Source organism: Polypterus senegalus, chromosome 10, assembly GCF_016835505.1.
Source record: "Polypterus senegalus isolate Bchr_013 chromosome 10, ASM1683550v1, whole genome shotgun sequence".
NCBI lineage: Eukaryota > Metazoa > Chordata > Cladistia > Polypteriformes > Polypteridae > Polypterus > Polypterus senegalus.
The window spans coordinates 113,745,671-113,760,279 of NC_053163.1; the positions used below are offsets into that span (position 1 = coordinate 113,745,671).

General features: G+C 37.9%; 1 protein-coding gene across 1 annotated transcript in view; it reads right to left on the bottom strand.

Moving 5' to 3' along the window:
• rxfp2l (relaxin family peptide receptor 2, like) overlaps positions 1–12,896 on the bottom strand; it is a 62,670-nt gene extending 49,774 nt beyond the window's left edge. The window contains exon 1 of the mRNA XM_039766364.1: positions 12,678–12,896. Coding sequence (XP_039622298.1) covers positions 12,678–12,843 — 166 coding nt within the window. The 5' untranslated portion in view covers positions 12,844–12,896. The remainder of the gene's footprint in view (positions 1–12,677) is intronic.
• Between the last annotated feature and the right edge of the window lie 1,713 nt (positions 12,897–14,609).

The following is a 14,609-nucleotide window of genomic DNA, read 5'->3' on the forward strand; positions in this document are numbered from 1 at the left end:
ATCTGAAAAGCGTTTTTTTTTTTTAGTCCAAAGACTGAAGAATTTAAAAAGAAAAACAACAATATATTGTTTCCAGCATTCTTGTTCAATTGCAGAATCCTTGTAAATTAGTATCAGTATGAATAACATTACATGTAAGGCAGGAACCAAATGAATGATTCCCAGGTTGACAGGTTGGGCTAGTGTCTTTGGGATGTGGATGGATGCCAGAGATACCAGATAAAATCACATGATCCCAGAGAATGTGCAAACTCCACACAGACACAGTCATACTTAGGTTTCTATAGCTGAGGGGTACAATGATAAAAAGTGTATGTGGCTGATGCTCAAACCCTTTAAGCTGACAGTCAGAGTAAGCCAGCACCCATACACCATTAAGCAGGATCCTCTTTCCTGCCTTTAATCTCAAGGGGTTATGCACTTTGTTTTATCTGCTTTAAAAACTGCATTTTTTTTTTCTTTCCTTAAAGGCACTTGACATGTCTTGTTTCTCGATTCCTAATTCGATAGCAGGGCAGGTGTCGACTGCCATGTCTGAGTCCTAAAAGGAACTTTTCAGACTACCAGCATATTTTATTAGGATTGGTATGGCAAGTTTAACAGGCTATCTTAAGCAGGAAGGAAAGACCTGAGCTGAAGGAGTGCTGAGGGCTGACTCTTGCCAGTAGCCCACCTTCTGTTCATCCACATACGAAGTTAGACATGCCTAACATTTAACCTCAAATTCCAATGTGTATAGTGTTATTGTGCTAGGCTCTTTTTGAGGCTGGGGGTCATTGAAAATTTCCTCCTTCACAGCCCTGCATTTAGTCACATCACCAGTCTATCCCATCCTCAATGCAAATAGAACTAACTGGCCTTGCAGACAGGAGTACCAGGAGGTGGGAAGAGGGAGTAGTATCCATGCTAGCAGATGGGATGAGACACTCTCAGACTAAGTGAAGGTCTTCAGGCTCAAAATCTGTATTTTATTCTAACAAATTCTGCCACCCATGGAAACAAATCTGTCAATGTAAAAGCTACTATTGCAAGCATGCAGCCTAATTTTGAGCTATTAAAATTGTGCTCCTACTTTTTTTTTATTTATTTTAGATTTCATTTGCATCATTTCATATTTTCTTTTGTTACTGTTCTTCTGGTTTTAGTATGTTTAATGAATGTATTTTATGTTGAATGTTTTTATTCTGTCATCCCCTACTGAATTTTATGCAATTTTACTTTTAGTTGATGTTTTTGTAATGAAATGTATTGGTTTTGAGTTGAACACATTATGAATACAATTTATCATTTGATCAAAGGTCACCTGGGGTGTAAACCCCATCCACCTTTATAACAAGATAATTACAAATTACAAATGGTTGCCAATTCTAGAGGGAGACATCTGAATCTCCTCAAGTGTAGAGGAGCCAACATGTTTCAAGAGTAGTCACATTATCTAGCACACATAGATTCTTCCTGGTGGATTTCATCTCTTGGTGATGACTGACTTGTGGCACACTGCAGGAGTAAACAGAAACAAAGCAACAAAATAGAGCGACAGAACTTAAGATGCCTGAGAATGAGTGGTAACAAGGCTTACATCCTAGTATGAGCCTTATTCAAATAGGCAGTACATTAATATAACTAATGCTGTATAATCGTTTCAGCTGGTTCAGATGGAGCACTCCAAGTTTAAACTGGAAACACAAGATGCAGAACTTCTTAAATTCTCAGGATAAATAACATATACTACTGGAGGCAGCGGCATTTAAATAAAAAGACTAATTATTATTATTATTATTATTATTATTATAGTGCAATACTGTTAGAACTGCTACTAAGGCTGTTCATATTATGTTTAATTTATTCTAGTCTTTAGGAGAGCTGATCTGAGCCTTGGACTTTCTTAGGTTCCGTTTTCCTAGGTAAAATCAAGCGTAAGGCTTTTGTTTTCCCTCTCTTCATTGTTGGGGTCAGCTATCAGATCAACACACTACAGTTCTCTTTTTTCTAATTGACGTGAACCTTTCCTATGTTGTCAACTCCATCACCACATCAATGACATTTTATATTCTTCTCATATACTGTATATTTTTTCCAGGACAATTATACAAGGGGTCTACTGCCACACAGACACTTGAAGTTGTACAGCTTTTCTACTGATTTAATCATATTTGTGTCAGGCAGTTGCATTTGTTCACCAGGCCACACATTCTACAAAGAAATTTTAAGTTTGCTTCTCATATATCCATGCTAAACAGGCCATAATCCATGTAAAGCATTGAAAGCAAAAATGCTGGTTTAGATTAATTTAAGGTCTGTGCATATGTAAAATTGATTGTGCATATACATTACAGGTTTAATACACTTGAACATGTTAATGCAGTATTGTAATTCACAGAAAGCAACATTTTTCAAAGACAAAGTAACAGATCAAGCACAGTGCAGTGAACACATCAATTTATAATTTGCACAAGCTGACCAGTACAGTAAATGCCAAAACTATGCTTTATGCTTGCTTTATGAATGCAAACAAGTGGTAAATGCACATAAATCAATAACAGAAACACAGAAATCAATACATTTGCAGCAACAATGTATTAATTATGGCCTGTTTTGTATCTTTTCTATCACTCAAAGCTACCACACTGAAAGTGATTTTTTTTTATATTCATTCAGGTTTGTTTCTATTCTAAATAAGGATTAATTATGATGAACTCATTCTATTGTTCACTTACATACAAATAGTTCTTTCCTCTGATACATTTTTTTTTTTTACAAAACTCTGTTTTACTTTCATTTTGTAAGTGACTGTGGTTGGCATTGATCGCAGTTTGGCATTGATGTTCTGCAGTTTTATTTATGATGTTTCTTCAATGGCAGCCGTTTTGATCTTTTAATGCCAGCTGTTTTCCAAAATGGAACTGGTCTTTTTTCTGGGTTGCTTCAGATTTGGTGTGTCATGCTGACTTGTCTGTCTGATAAACGGGTATACTCAGCTGACTATATTTTACCTCAAGAAACCTCACATTCAAGTCACCCTTGTAAAACTATTGATTGCCAAAGGTTTTACAGCCTTAGTTCCTGGACATTCTTAAGTTTAATTTCTTAATGTCTGCTTCAGCATTTCATATCTTAAAATCAGTATAATTATTGCTTCTAGCACATTCATTGATTTATAGGGTTATTAATGCTACATGTACAGTCTTATCTGCATGTGCTACAGTATACAACATGTGGCACATCATCACCAGTCTCCAGGACCATGGTTAGTGGATGAGTATAACAGCTTTACCTCTGAAAAATCTCAGAACACAGTTTACAACACTACCTAATATTAGGAGATATACTCATTTAGCACATTTTGGAAGATTATTACAAAATAGGGTATTAGTTGAAGATGGCATTACCAAGGGTCTACTATATGCTGATAGTAGTATGATTTTTACATTTTTCTTTGCACACTTAATTTTCTCTTATTTAAGGTATTATAGAACATAATTGTTCCCTTGTATTACAACAGGTGGATTTTGATTATTCACATACATTCTTGACACTTTCTCTTAGACTGGCATTTTTCATTATATTCTTCATTTAAGCAGTTAAGTTATTGACTAACAGAATGACAGAGCAGTCTGTTTCTCATAATTCTGCTCATAGTTTGGTCACCCCTTGTTTTCATTATTGCATTGGGGCCTGGCATTGGGCATATATATAAATGAAAGACCTGTGTGTGTATGTGTGTATGTGCATAACGCGGGCCACTCTGTTCACGGTCAACCACAGCCAAGGGAGTTCGGGTGAATTCTATGGAAGATGTAGAAGCTTATACAAGTGTGACTTGCACTTGGTGAGATGGTGCATGCATGCACTTTTTCAGCGCTTGCATGCACCTCACTTCTCATTTAACTCAAGCAGACAAACTGAGATTTGTAGTACATGCATGTTGTACATTCACACAACGAGCTACCATACATTTGCCTGAGACAGCTTCCGGCCTGTCCTGCTCAATTTGTGCCACAGCTGCACTCGACTACACATCTGTCTCAGACAAGATAAGACCTGGCCCAGCTCACTTAGCCGACTCCTCTGCAAGTTCACCAATAGAGTAAAACTGCTAGCGGGGTCTTCGGTTGTTTTTTGTCCTGAAGACCACACAAAGCTAGTTTCTGTATATTCCATAAATATTTCCAGTTTACTATTTGTGGTCATTGTTTTATTTAACCCTAACAGCACCTTATAGATTATCTGTCTCTTTCAAGAAATTTTGGGGATCTGTGATTTAGTCTCTTCCTGAAGACCTTTTTAATCCTGGCTACTTGAATTTCTCCACCTCTCTTATCCCAAGCTTGACTGAATCTGTGATTTGGCTTTCCACAAGTGTCAATACAACCTTGATGATTGATGTATTTAATTTAGTCCCTGAAGCATCCAGGTTAGATTATCTGACTTGTTCCCTTAGTTGTAGTATTAGATTTTACTTTTGTCTGAGTGCTTATTTAAAAAGCACTGAAAGACCCTATTGCGGCCTGCCCACTTGACATAGGTCACTTGCACCCAATCCATACTGTTGTTGGATTTGTATTATTTTTGTTTTTAAGGGGGCTGGAGAGATTGGAAAGCCTTACCAGCTAAAATGTCTAACACTCTGGTCATAAACCAAACATAAACATCCTTCATATTTCCTTGTGACATACTGAGATTTTGTACATCTTCAAAGGCAATCTGAAACTGATGAATTGGCTTGCTCCACACTGAGCCTATGAATAAAAGGATGAAACAGAAGCTCACTCATACTGACCGACAAGTGTACTACTTCAAATGCATAACAAAAAAATGTCATCCCATCAGTGCCACTGATCAAGAAATACGTTCACAAGTCTATTCTCTCTGATTTACAGGTACACCATGAGTAAAAGAGGACATCATTTCATTTGACAATATTACAAAATAGTGTAGTCTGGATACCTATGGAGACGTAAAGAAAGCAGAGCATAGGAAGGTAAGTAGATGTGTTACAGTCAAATCTCTGTTAGAGAATGGTACCTGATGAGGATAAAGATAACCACCTAATATTAGTTCAGATGTAAAACATTAAGGGAGGTTTATATTCTATATGTACCCCCAAAACAAGCCCAATATACAATGAATGATTAATATGGTGGCTATTTTACTTATATATTACATGAAAAATATAATGCGGATGCTAGTTAAAAGGTATATCTTATGACTAAATTTATCTGATCATTTAGAAGCGCCACGACTCCACTAACTGCTTTAAATACAAGTGCAAATTTTGCAATGAATATGAGCAGGTGAAACCCCATTAGGTTGGTTGAACCAGATTCTCAATGCTTAATATGATTATGCAGAGTTACACGTTGCCCCTCCAAAATATGTTTTGCATCTGCAGATATTATATCGATATTTGTGAATAATATAATCATAAACAAATTCTTGATGTTGGTTCAAATGTATATTTTATTATAAAAAACATATATATGTTGTGAGGGACATCCAGGAGTCTTACCCAGCCAGCACACCATCAGCCAGAAAGGACCGGGGGAGATAGTGTGCACAGGGCATTGTCTCCCTGGAACTGCTAGACAGCAGCCTCCCTGGGCTGTGGCAGCACCACGGATCCCCACAGGGCACTGTTGGAACTGTAGTTCTTCGACCCTCCCTGTTGGGTTTCATAGGTGCCTTCTGGAAGTGCTTCATGGACTAGTGAGCCCTTCTTTATTAGGCTCTCACCTTACCCGGAAGTGCTTCCAAGTGTAACATAAAAGGAGCTGCCTGCCACAACTCCGGGAGCCAGAGTAAAGAGAAGGAGAATGAAGCTTGCCGGGAGGAGCGAAGAAGGAAGTGAGAGAGTGACAAAAAGAAGAAGAAGATGACAGAGTATTGCTGTGCTTCTGTACTGTGGCTGTAGTGTGGGAAACGCTTGCCAGCAAAGAGTTTCCCATGAAAAAAAAAATACTTTCTTGTTTACTGTGGCTTCTGTCCATGCCTGTGTGGGTCAGGTGTTTGGGGAGCTGGAGCACCCCCTTGTGGTCACAAGTAGCATACTCATCAGGATTCCTGTCTGTCTCATAGCAGAGACCTGTTTTTAAACATTCTTGTGGTTGCAACCACAACACAACCACTGTGGCAGGTTTCCATTTTATTTTTTGTGATGTCAGTTTAAATGTTATGTATATTTTAAAATAATTGCTCTTAGAATTCACCATAAACCATAAAGAAACTGAGGTGCCTAGTCACAAAATAGAAAAAAAAATTAGGTACTGACCTTCTTATATAAAAGTCTGAACCTAAACATGAGCAAAAAATGGGAAAGGTCATCTTCAGTTGGACACTGGGTTCAAAAAGAATTAATAAAGTTTGTTCCTCTTATTAGGGAAGCATGGAAGGGAAGTGGTTAATGCATCTACCTCATAGTATTAGTACACAGAGTCTTCTTCTTGGCCAAGTCCCTGCCCCTGTAGAATTTGCTCACTCTTCCTGTACTGGATTGGGTTTTCTTTGAGTATTCTAATTTTCTTTCCACATTGCAAAGACATTCATGTTAGCTTACTGTAACTCTAAACTGCTTCAGTATGACTGAATGAAGGTGTTCCCTGTAGTAGAGTGTAATGGAGTGGAACCCATCCAGGGCAGTCTTGCACGAAAGGCCAACTTAGGAACACCCTACAGGCCCCCAAGGTTGAAGATCAAGGCAACCAGCCTCATCTCATTAACCCAATCAAAACACCCCCACTAGGTACTCACATGTACTCACACTCTATGAACTTCACATACGTGAAGAATAAATCAGGTGCAGTGATTGAAGACAGAAGAAAACTGCAAAGCTTTATACTTGATCAACCCCATCTTTCTCTTCTCTTCATTAATGAATGTAAAATATTAATTCATGAGGGCAACATCATATCTATGGAAATGCAACTATCTTCTGATAGCACAGTTAATAAACATTAATGTCATATTTTTAGAAGACCAATACCACTTTTTGCCAAAAAACGTGTATGTAACTGAGGGGTTACATACTTGCAGCATATAAAATACAAGAGTAAACAGTGGATCATTTGCTCAGGTCTGCCCATATTTTGGTGCATCTTATCTCCTTCAATGGCCTGGTTGTCTTCCGCCCTTTTGTTCACATCTTTGTTGGTGACTCCACATAATCGGACTGCACTATGCTGCTAAAGTTTCAAGAACTGTTGAGGTTCACTCTCTCCTGACTATCTGTAAGGTCACTCCACTGCACTGTTTACAACTTGATCAAAATGCTTCTTCAGATCATTATTTTGGTTTATTTTTTTCAGAATTTCTGGTACAGTTTTCAGCGCAACAGCATCTTTTGCTTTTTATTTTGTTTTACTGCACCATTCAGCACCATACATGTAGACTTTTTCTTTTATGCAGCGCATTAACATATCAAATGGACAATCTCACAAAAGCAACAATTTAGACACCTGATTTGATTGAGCCCCACCCATATCATCTAACTAGAACACCCATTTTTCTTGTAAAAGTTTTATTTAGGTCTAATTGGATCGGTTTATAATCTTGAGTGGAGTAGGGGTGTCTGTTGGATAACGGATTGCTATGAGTTCCTGTACTGTCAGTTTTTTTTTTCCCTCTGTTACATACAGTATGCGAAGGCCACTTTACAAGCAGGTCTCTAGGGTGCACGCCCAATGGTACATCTGGCCTTGCTTGCACCTAATTTTGCTGTAATGGGCGGCAAGTCTCAAAACCATAAAATTGGATTAAGTAAATTTTATTAAAAGGAAAAGTGGATTTACTTCTTCACACTGGTCCTACTTATTTTATTACTGTTAAATAAATCCAAAACAACCCATTCATTTTTTTTCCCTCAGTGAAGTCCTTTACCAAGCACAGTCTAGATTTCAGATGACAGCATGTTACAGTGTCACTATGCTCTGAAAAAAAGTCATCCCCCATTACAGTAATATCTATTATGAAGCAGCAAAGGGAAACATTCATTAATGTGGAAATGCAGAAAGAAGATGTACTTTAAATACATAAAATTAAAAAAAAAAACACTATTTGTCAATACATTCCAAATTCAAGCTGTATGGAGCTATCATATACCATAAAGAAATGTAAAACTATTTTCGATTGTACTTGATGTGGAATATTGATATGTAATATACTGTGTAACTCAAAGATCTGCCCCTTTGGGGGCTATTTTTGTTTTCAATCAAGAATAGTAAAAAAAAAGAACTGCAGTATTAGTGATTGTATAAATATTGCTTCAAGATCAAAGTCAGGGCAAACCTCATCACCCCTGAATTCTTTATGCCCTTTACAACTAAATAACAAAAAAAAATTAACAGTCAATCATAAGTACTATAAAATAAAATATATTATACTTGATGTCTATTACAGTTTTTGTTAAGCTGCTCTTTATCATTAATCAATACTTGATGAAAGTAAAGTGACTTTGCTTTAATGCTACATTTTAGGATTCCATCCATCTGTTCTTGATCTAACATATGTAATCCAATTCAGTGTCACAGGAGGATGAAATTTATCACAATGCTTGTCAAAACCATAAATTGGAATTTATATTGGACTGGATGACAAGCATCATTAAGAATTTCATCAAGCTTTGTCTGCATATTGCTGCTCCAGTGATGTTTGATCAGCCACTGACACTCGGCTTCCTTTATCATAAAGGCCAAAGCCCAATCAAAATATCTCAACTGATCACCAGCCTAGATTCCCAACTATTTGCAGAATGTGACTTCGTAAGCCAGTTTTTCATTTTCTATATTGGAATACAGGGAGTATCTTTCTCGCTGCAATACCTATGACCATAGATGCTGTTTTATTCAAATTTACTTTGTGAATGGTATCAGAACATTATTTAACAAAATTTTTTACGTTATACATTCATTTATTTATAAAATATACAATAGTGGAGCAAAAGCACAATCTTGTGGGGTTGCCTCTGGTAACATTTTTTAAGAGTTATGCATTTGAGTTAAATCTTGCTTGCTGTAAGCCACATGATAATTGCATAACAGAATTAAAACCAAGTTATTTCACCTTTTAGAGACTAAACAATGTTGAATCTGCTGTTAAAATGTAAAATCTAAATTATGACTCACTCTAAAATTTCTCCTAAAATTTAGCGGTGTCATTTAGCATTACTAACAAGGCATTCTCACTGCCTGCTGCAGTTCAACACACTGATTGGTTTGAGACTAAGAGAGGCCTGACCTCCAAAAGAAAATGTTTAAATACAAAACACCTTGTTAGGAATGAAATTTGAGCAACTGGACTCTGTCTCAATTTTTCTTGGTCACTGGCAGAATCAGTTATCCTTTACAAAAATCATTTTAAACATGGATGGTATAGGTGTGGTAGACCCCAAAGACATCAGAGCTGATACTTATAATTCTATAAGGTAACAACAGAAACAGAACACGTGCTGAAAAATTTTTAGGGTTACAACAACATCCTTACACACTTCATGATGCTCCAACATTGATGGACTGAAAGCCAGAAGTCTACGTGACCATCATCATCAAGTCCTTTCATGAAAACCCTAAATACAAAGAGGACTGTTTAATTTATGGTAGGTAGATTGCCCAGAGGGGACTGGGCGGTCTCTTGGTCTGGAATCCCTACAGATTTTGTTTTTTTTCTCCAGCCTCTGGAGTTTTTTTTTTTTGTTTTTTCTGTCCACCCTGGCCATCGGACCTTACGTATTCTATGTTAATTAATGTTGACTTATGTTTATTTTTTATTGTGTCTTCTATTTCTCTATTCTTCATTTTGTAAAGCACTTTGAGCTACATTTTTTGTATGAAAATGTGCTATATAAATAAATGTTGTTGTTGTTACACTAAGCCTTATTATTCAGAGTTGCTCAATCCATGACTCTGTCTGAACGTCCAAACAAACAATAATTGTCCCATAAAGTGTAAGATTGCCACTTAAAGCACAATTTTTCATCCTAAAAGAGTATCAGCTTCTGTTTGGTTACTCCCACATGAGGTATTAAACAAAAATGAGAATTGTTATCTTTAGAAAAGGCAGCCATCAGACGGAGCAGCTCTGTTTGCTCTTCTGTTTAACAGACTGGCTGCAGTTTTCTCCAAAAATGACAGGAGACACCTGTGAGACTTGCAAGCTACACAATTTGTTATTTGGAATTTCTGTCAGTGCAGTAAAATAAAGACCATAAAATAACCCATAGTCTGTACCGAAAAGAGAGGTTACAGGGATGAAGAGTTTTTAGGAGAGATTCTTAAACACAACCTGATCCTGTTAACTGGCACCAAGGAAACACTTTACAGCAGTACACCCACAAACCCCATTCACAATCTGTTAGAAACAAACCACACTCGTGATATACTATATATCTGACCAAGTAACTTCACCCAAGCAGTGTTTAATATTAAGAAGAACAAGTTAGTGCAAAATATTGTTTCAGATGTAAAGAAAAAAAGATGTAAATAACTGTGGTCCACCCTTGATAGCCAGATGTACAGTTCAACAATATATGATATGTGTCAGTATGTTTAGAACAATATGTCCTACATAAGAATACCAGTAAAGTGGTTAAATTAGCCTTTTCAGTTTCTTCATATAAACAACCAGCAAAGGGAAGCTAAAAATAGTCTTTGGGCTAAAATAAAGAACCCTAGAGAGCCTCAAGTGGGACAAAACTATGGCAGCTGATGAAGGCTTTGTCTGCATTCGCGTGAAGGGTATCCCTGGGTAAAGACTGGGAACAGATATCTCAAAGGAGTTAGTCATTGCCCTTAGTCAATGTGGTCAATTAAAAAAATGGTTCAAATGCTTTTTAAATATATGATATGGTTTGCATATTTATTGCTAGAAATCCATAAAGGAAGACAATGAATCACGTATCACAAAATATATATACACACACAAACACATATACATATATACCTGTACATATAGTTTGGATTTTGAATTAAACCTGAATGTATACGTCCCGATTTCCTAATTTACTTCTACAGATGGAAGCATACTTGTTTACTAAGCTTTTCATATGTTAGGCACTGGTACGCAGGTTTCAGTTATAGAAACACACGTCTGCATAGCATAAAAAGTGGCTTGAAATTAAAAACAGCAATACGAGAAAATATTCTCCACTATTTTGACTACTTCTCCCGGAGTTTTAATAGAAATCAGATAAGACACTGTTAGTCAGACAAGTAGCAAGACCAATGCAATTGTCTGTAATAAAAAATTTACAAGGATAGATAGATAGATAGATAGATAGTCTTTAGACTCACCTATGTGTATTATACAACTGGAAATAAAATACAGACATACTGTATCTGAATAAGGTCAATTCTTTTGATAAATCTGAAACTTCTGAAATTCCATTTTTAAAGATTAACATGCTAATTTATTCTTTTTTAAGGTGTGTTGATACACTTCCACAGATAAGTATGTACTTGATCATTGTGCCATTTAGTCAGTCAACAAGCCAGGCAGATTGCTGTTGTATAAAAAAAAAAAATGTTTCTTCTCATGGAGCTTAGATAGATAGATAAAATAAGAAAATATTTTTCACTATTCGAACTGCACTTCCTGCAGTGTTAATAGACAGAAGTCAGAAAGACACTCTTTAAGTCAGCCTTATGCAGTAGCAAGACTGATGCAGATGTCGACAGACAGATAGATAGATAGATAGATAGATAGATAGATAAATTTTCTTTCACCTGTAAGAATACAGACATATTTCACTTTTCTTTAATTGACATTTTTGAAAGTATATTAATTCATATGTTTATTAAGCTTATCTTTTTTCAAGATTCATTAATGCTCTTTTCCAGTTATGTATGCAGTTGTTCACCGTGCCATTTTTGCAGTCAGCAAGTCTATTCTGATGTTTTTTGTGTTAAAATGCTTTTCCTCCCATACAGCTCCCAAGCCGTTTAAGCTGATAAATAGATAGAGGCACTATATAACGATAGACAGATAGTAAAAGGCACTATATAGATAGATAGATAGATAGATAGATAGATAGATAGATAGATAGATAGATAGATAGATAGATAGAAAGTAAAAGGCACCCCAGCAGTTTAAGCTGATAAATTGAGAGGCACTACATAACAGACAGACAGACAGACAGATAGTAAAAGGCGCTATATAATAATCTGATAGACAGATGTGCCCCTTTCCCCTTTTTCTTCCTTCAACTGCATTCAGTCACCCCTTTTCAGAACAGACGTCCATTTTTAGCCGTGACATTAGTCAACCATTTATTTCGTGAATGCACAGTAGTCTCGTTTTCCAGGTATTCCTGCCTCTCTCCACTTCTTTCGCCTCGGTGACAGCCGCAGTGAGCGCCAAGACCGGTCGGTGCTCTCGTTACGGTAGATTTTCTGCGCCTTGTTTTCGGGCGCACATGGACTCCTGACTTTAAGCCGGGTGATGCTTCGGTCATTTTTTTCGAGCGACAGTTTTTTTTTCCCCGTGGATTTCTTACGCTTCTACTGACATTCCGTGGTTTGTCATATCGTTCGCTTTCAGACCATGCAAGTGACTGACGGCAGCGAAAAGCGCGCATTTTCTAAGACCACGCGCACGAACAATTCCCCACAATATCATTGAAAAGCACCCCGGTGTTCTCCATTGGCCAAGCTGTGTCAGACCGAACGGGAGACAGAGAGTGCCCAACGTACCTGCAACGGGGATGAAGGCAGATAAAGAAGCCAGGACGAACAGGTGCTCCATGTGCTCGGCTGGTGCGTTAATCCGTGCCGTCGGTCCGCTGGCTCGCTCGCCTCTCTGTTGGATGCGTTGGCACCTCCAGCGCGGCGCAGCTCCGCGTCTTAAACACACACGCATTCACCGAGAGCGCTGGCTCATTTGCAGCTGCACTTTCTCAATGTGCAGACCCACTGCAGTGGTATTACCCACCCAACGACTCAGGCTCGCGCTCATGTCACCTAACTTCCCTCCTTCCTCGTCGAGAACAGGGCAGCATTCCGCGAGTGACTCTACAGCCCGCCTTCCATCAGCGGAGGTACCTGTTCAAAGGCTCCGGGACAAGTGGCAGTGCACTGCTGTTTCTGGAGTCTCTTTCCGAAGAAAACGAAGTCGGAGCGCATACCGAATGAGAAAAATCAAGTCGCAAACACATAGCCCGTCACTTTAGGTGTTTCAAAGAGGACGGTGTAAAGGGCCGTTTGTGTTTTAATCTTGTTGCACTTGTAACGCTTTCGGTATTAAGTTATGTCTGTTGATCTTTCTACGCACCATAATTTTTTTTCAAATCACACAATCTAATATCGTCCGGTAATCCAGTCAGCATGTTGAGGTGGGGTAGAAAAAGACTTAAACATAAATAGAGTGAGAGGATGGACCATTGGTCCTAAGTAAATGCCAGTAAGGCCTCTGTTTAAGCTGTCATGAAGCATTAATTGGATAAATGGATGAACTGACAGTAAAGGGAATACATCTTTGTTGTGGGCTGACATAAGAATGTAATCTTTGACCACCCGGTTGAACTGACTTCTTAAATAAAGCATCGTTTGGGCCACTGACACAAGATAACCAGAAGTTACCATGTAACATCACCGCAGCACACTTAAATGAAATTCTATGCCATAAAGATATAATCAGGTCTGAGTATGAAAGCAATTAAGAATATTGCCATTGCAATGAGAGAATTACATATGCTAAGCTGAAGTCTTCCATCTGCAAAATTAGCTGAAGATGCACATTTTGCTTTAAAACATTTACATATGTAAATCCACATATTGAATTGTTGGAGGAGAACACACTTAACCTACCAATATATAAGGAAAGTTCCTTGATTACAACTTGCCTGAAGGAGGAGCTTCGATTGCCTCGTAAGCTTGCACATTGTAACCTGTTCGGTTCACCAATAAAAGTTGTCATTTTGCTTGACTTCTCATTGCATCCGTAATGGCTAACACGGTACAACGCCCCACTACTAGGAAAGTTCCTTTAAGATATCAGGCTAATGGACAGGTGTGGAAAAGCACTGAAAGAGATGGAGAACATCTGAGTTCCAGATGATTACAAACTTCCTATTATTATAGGTAATTCTGGAAGTATTTGCAGAGAGTGATGACAGCTTTACAGCTGTGCTTTCTGACACTCCAGTAGCATGGCTCACACACATGGGCATCAGGGCAGTACTGTGGATAGAGACGTTGCCTTGCAGATTCAGCATCCCGGATGTGAGTCTCATGCCTGGTCACCAGTTGTGTGGGGTTCACATGTTCACCCAATGTCATTGTGGGTTTTACTTCATGTCCAGGTTAATTGGATATTCTAGATATGAATGCATATGTGTTCACAGTTGGCACTCTATGCATGTTTGTTGCCATCTTACAACAGAAGTTTGGAAAAACTTTGCCCTCCTTCATCCCTGAATAAGATTAAGCGGGCTGGAAAATGTGCTAGATGTTTTGGACTAGGGTAAGTTTACGGCTGAGTATTTCCATCTGGGTTTACATTGATATACTTGAGTCCTGCCTAGTTCTGGCAGTGACATTTGAGTGTTATCATAATACACTTGTGTTTCGATGAGCTGTCCTCATGACTTTGGCAATTTTAAAGAAAGATTGAGGAAGTAGCCTTTA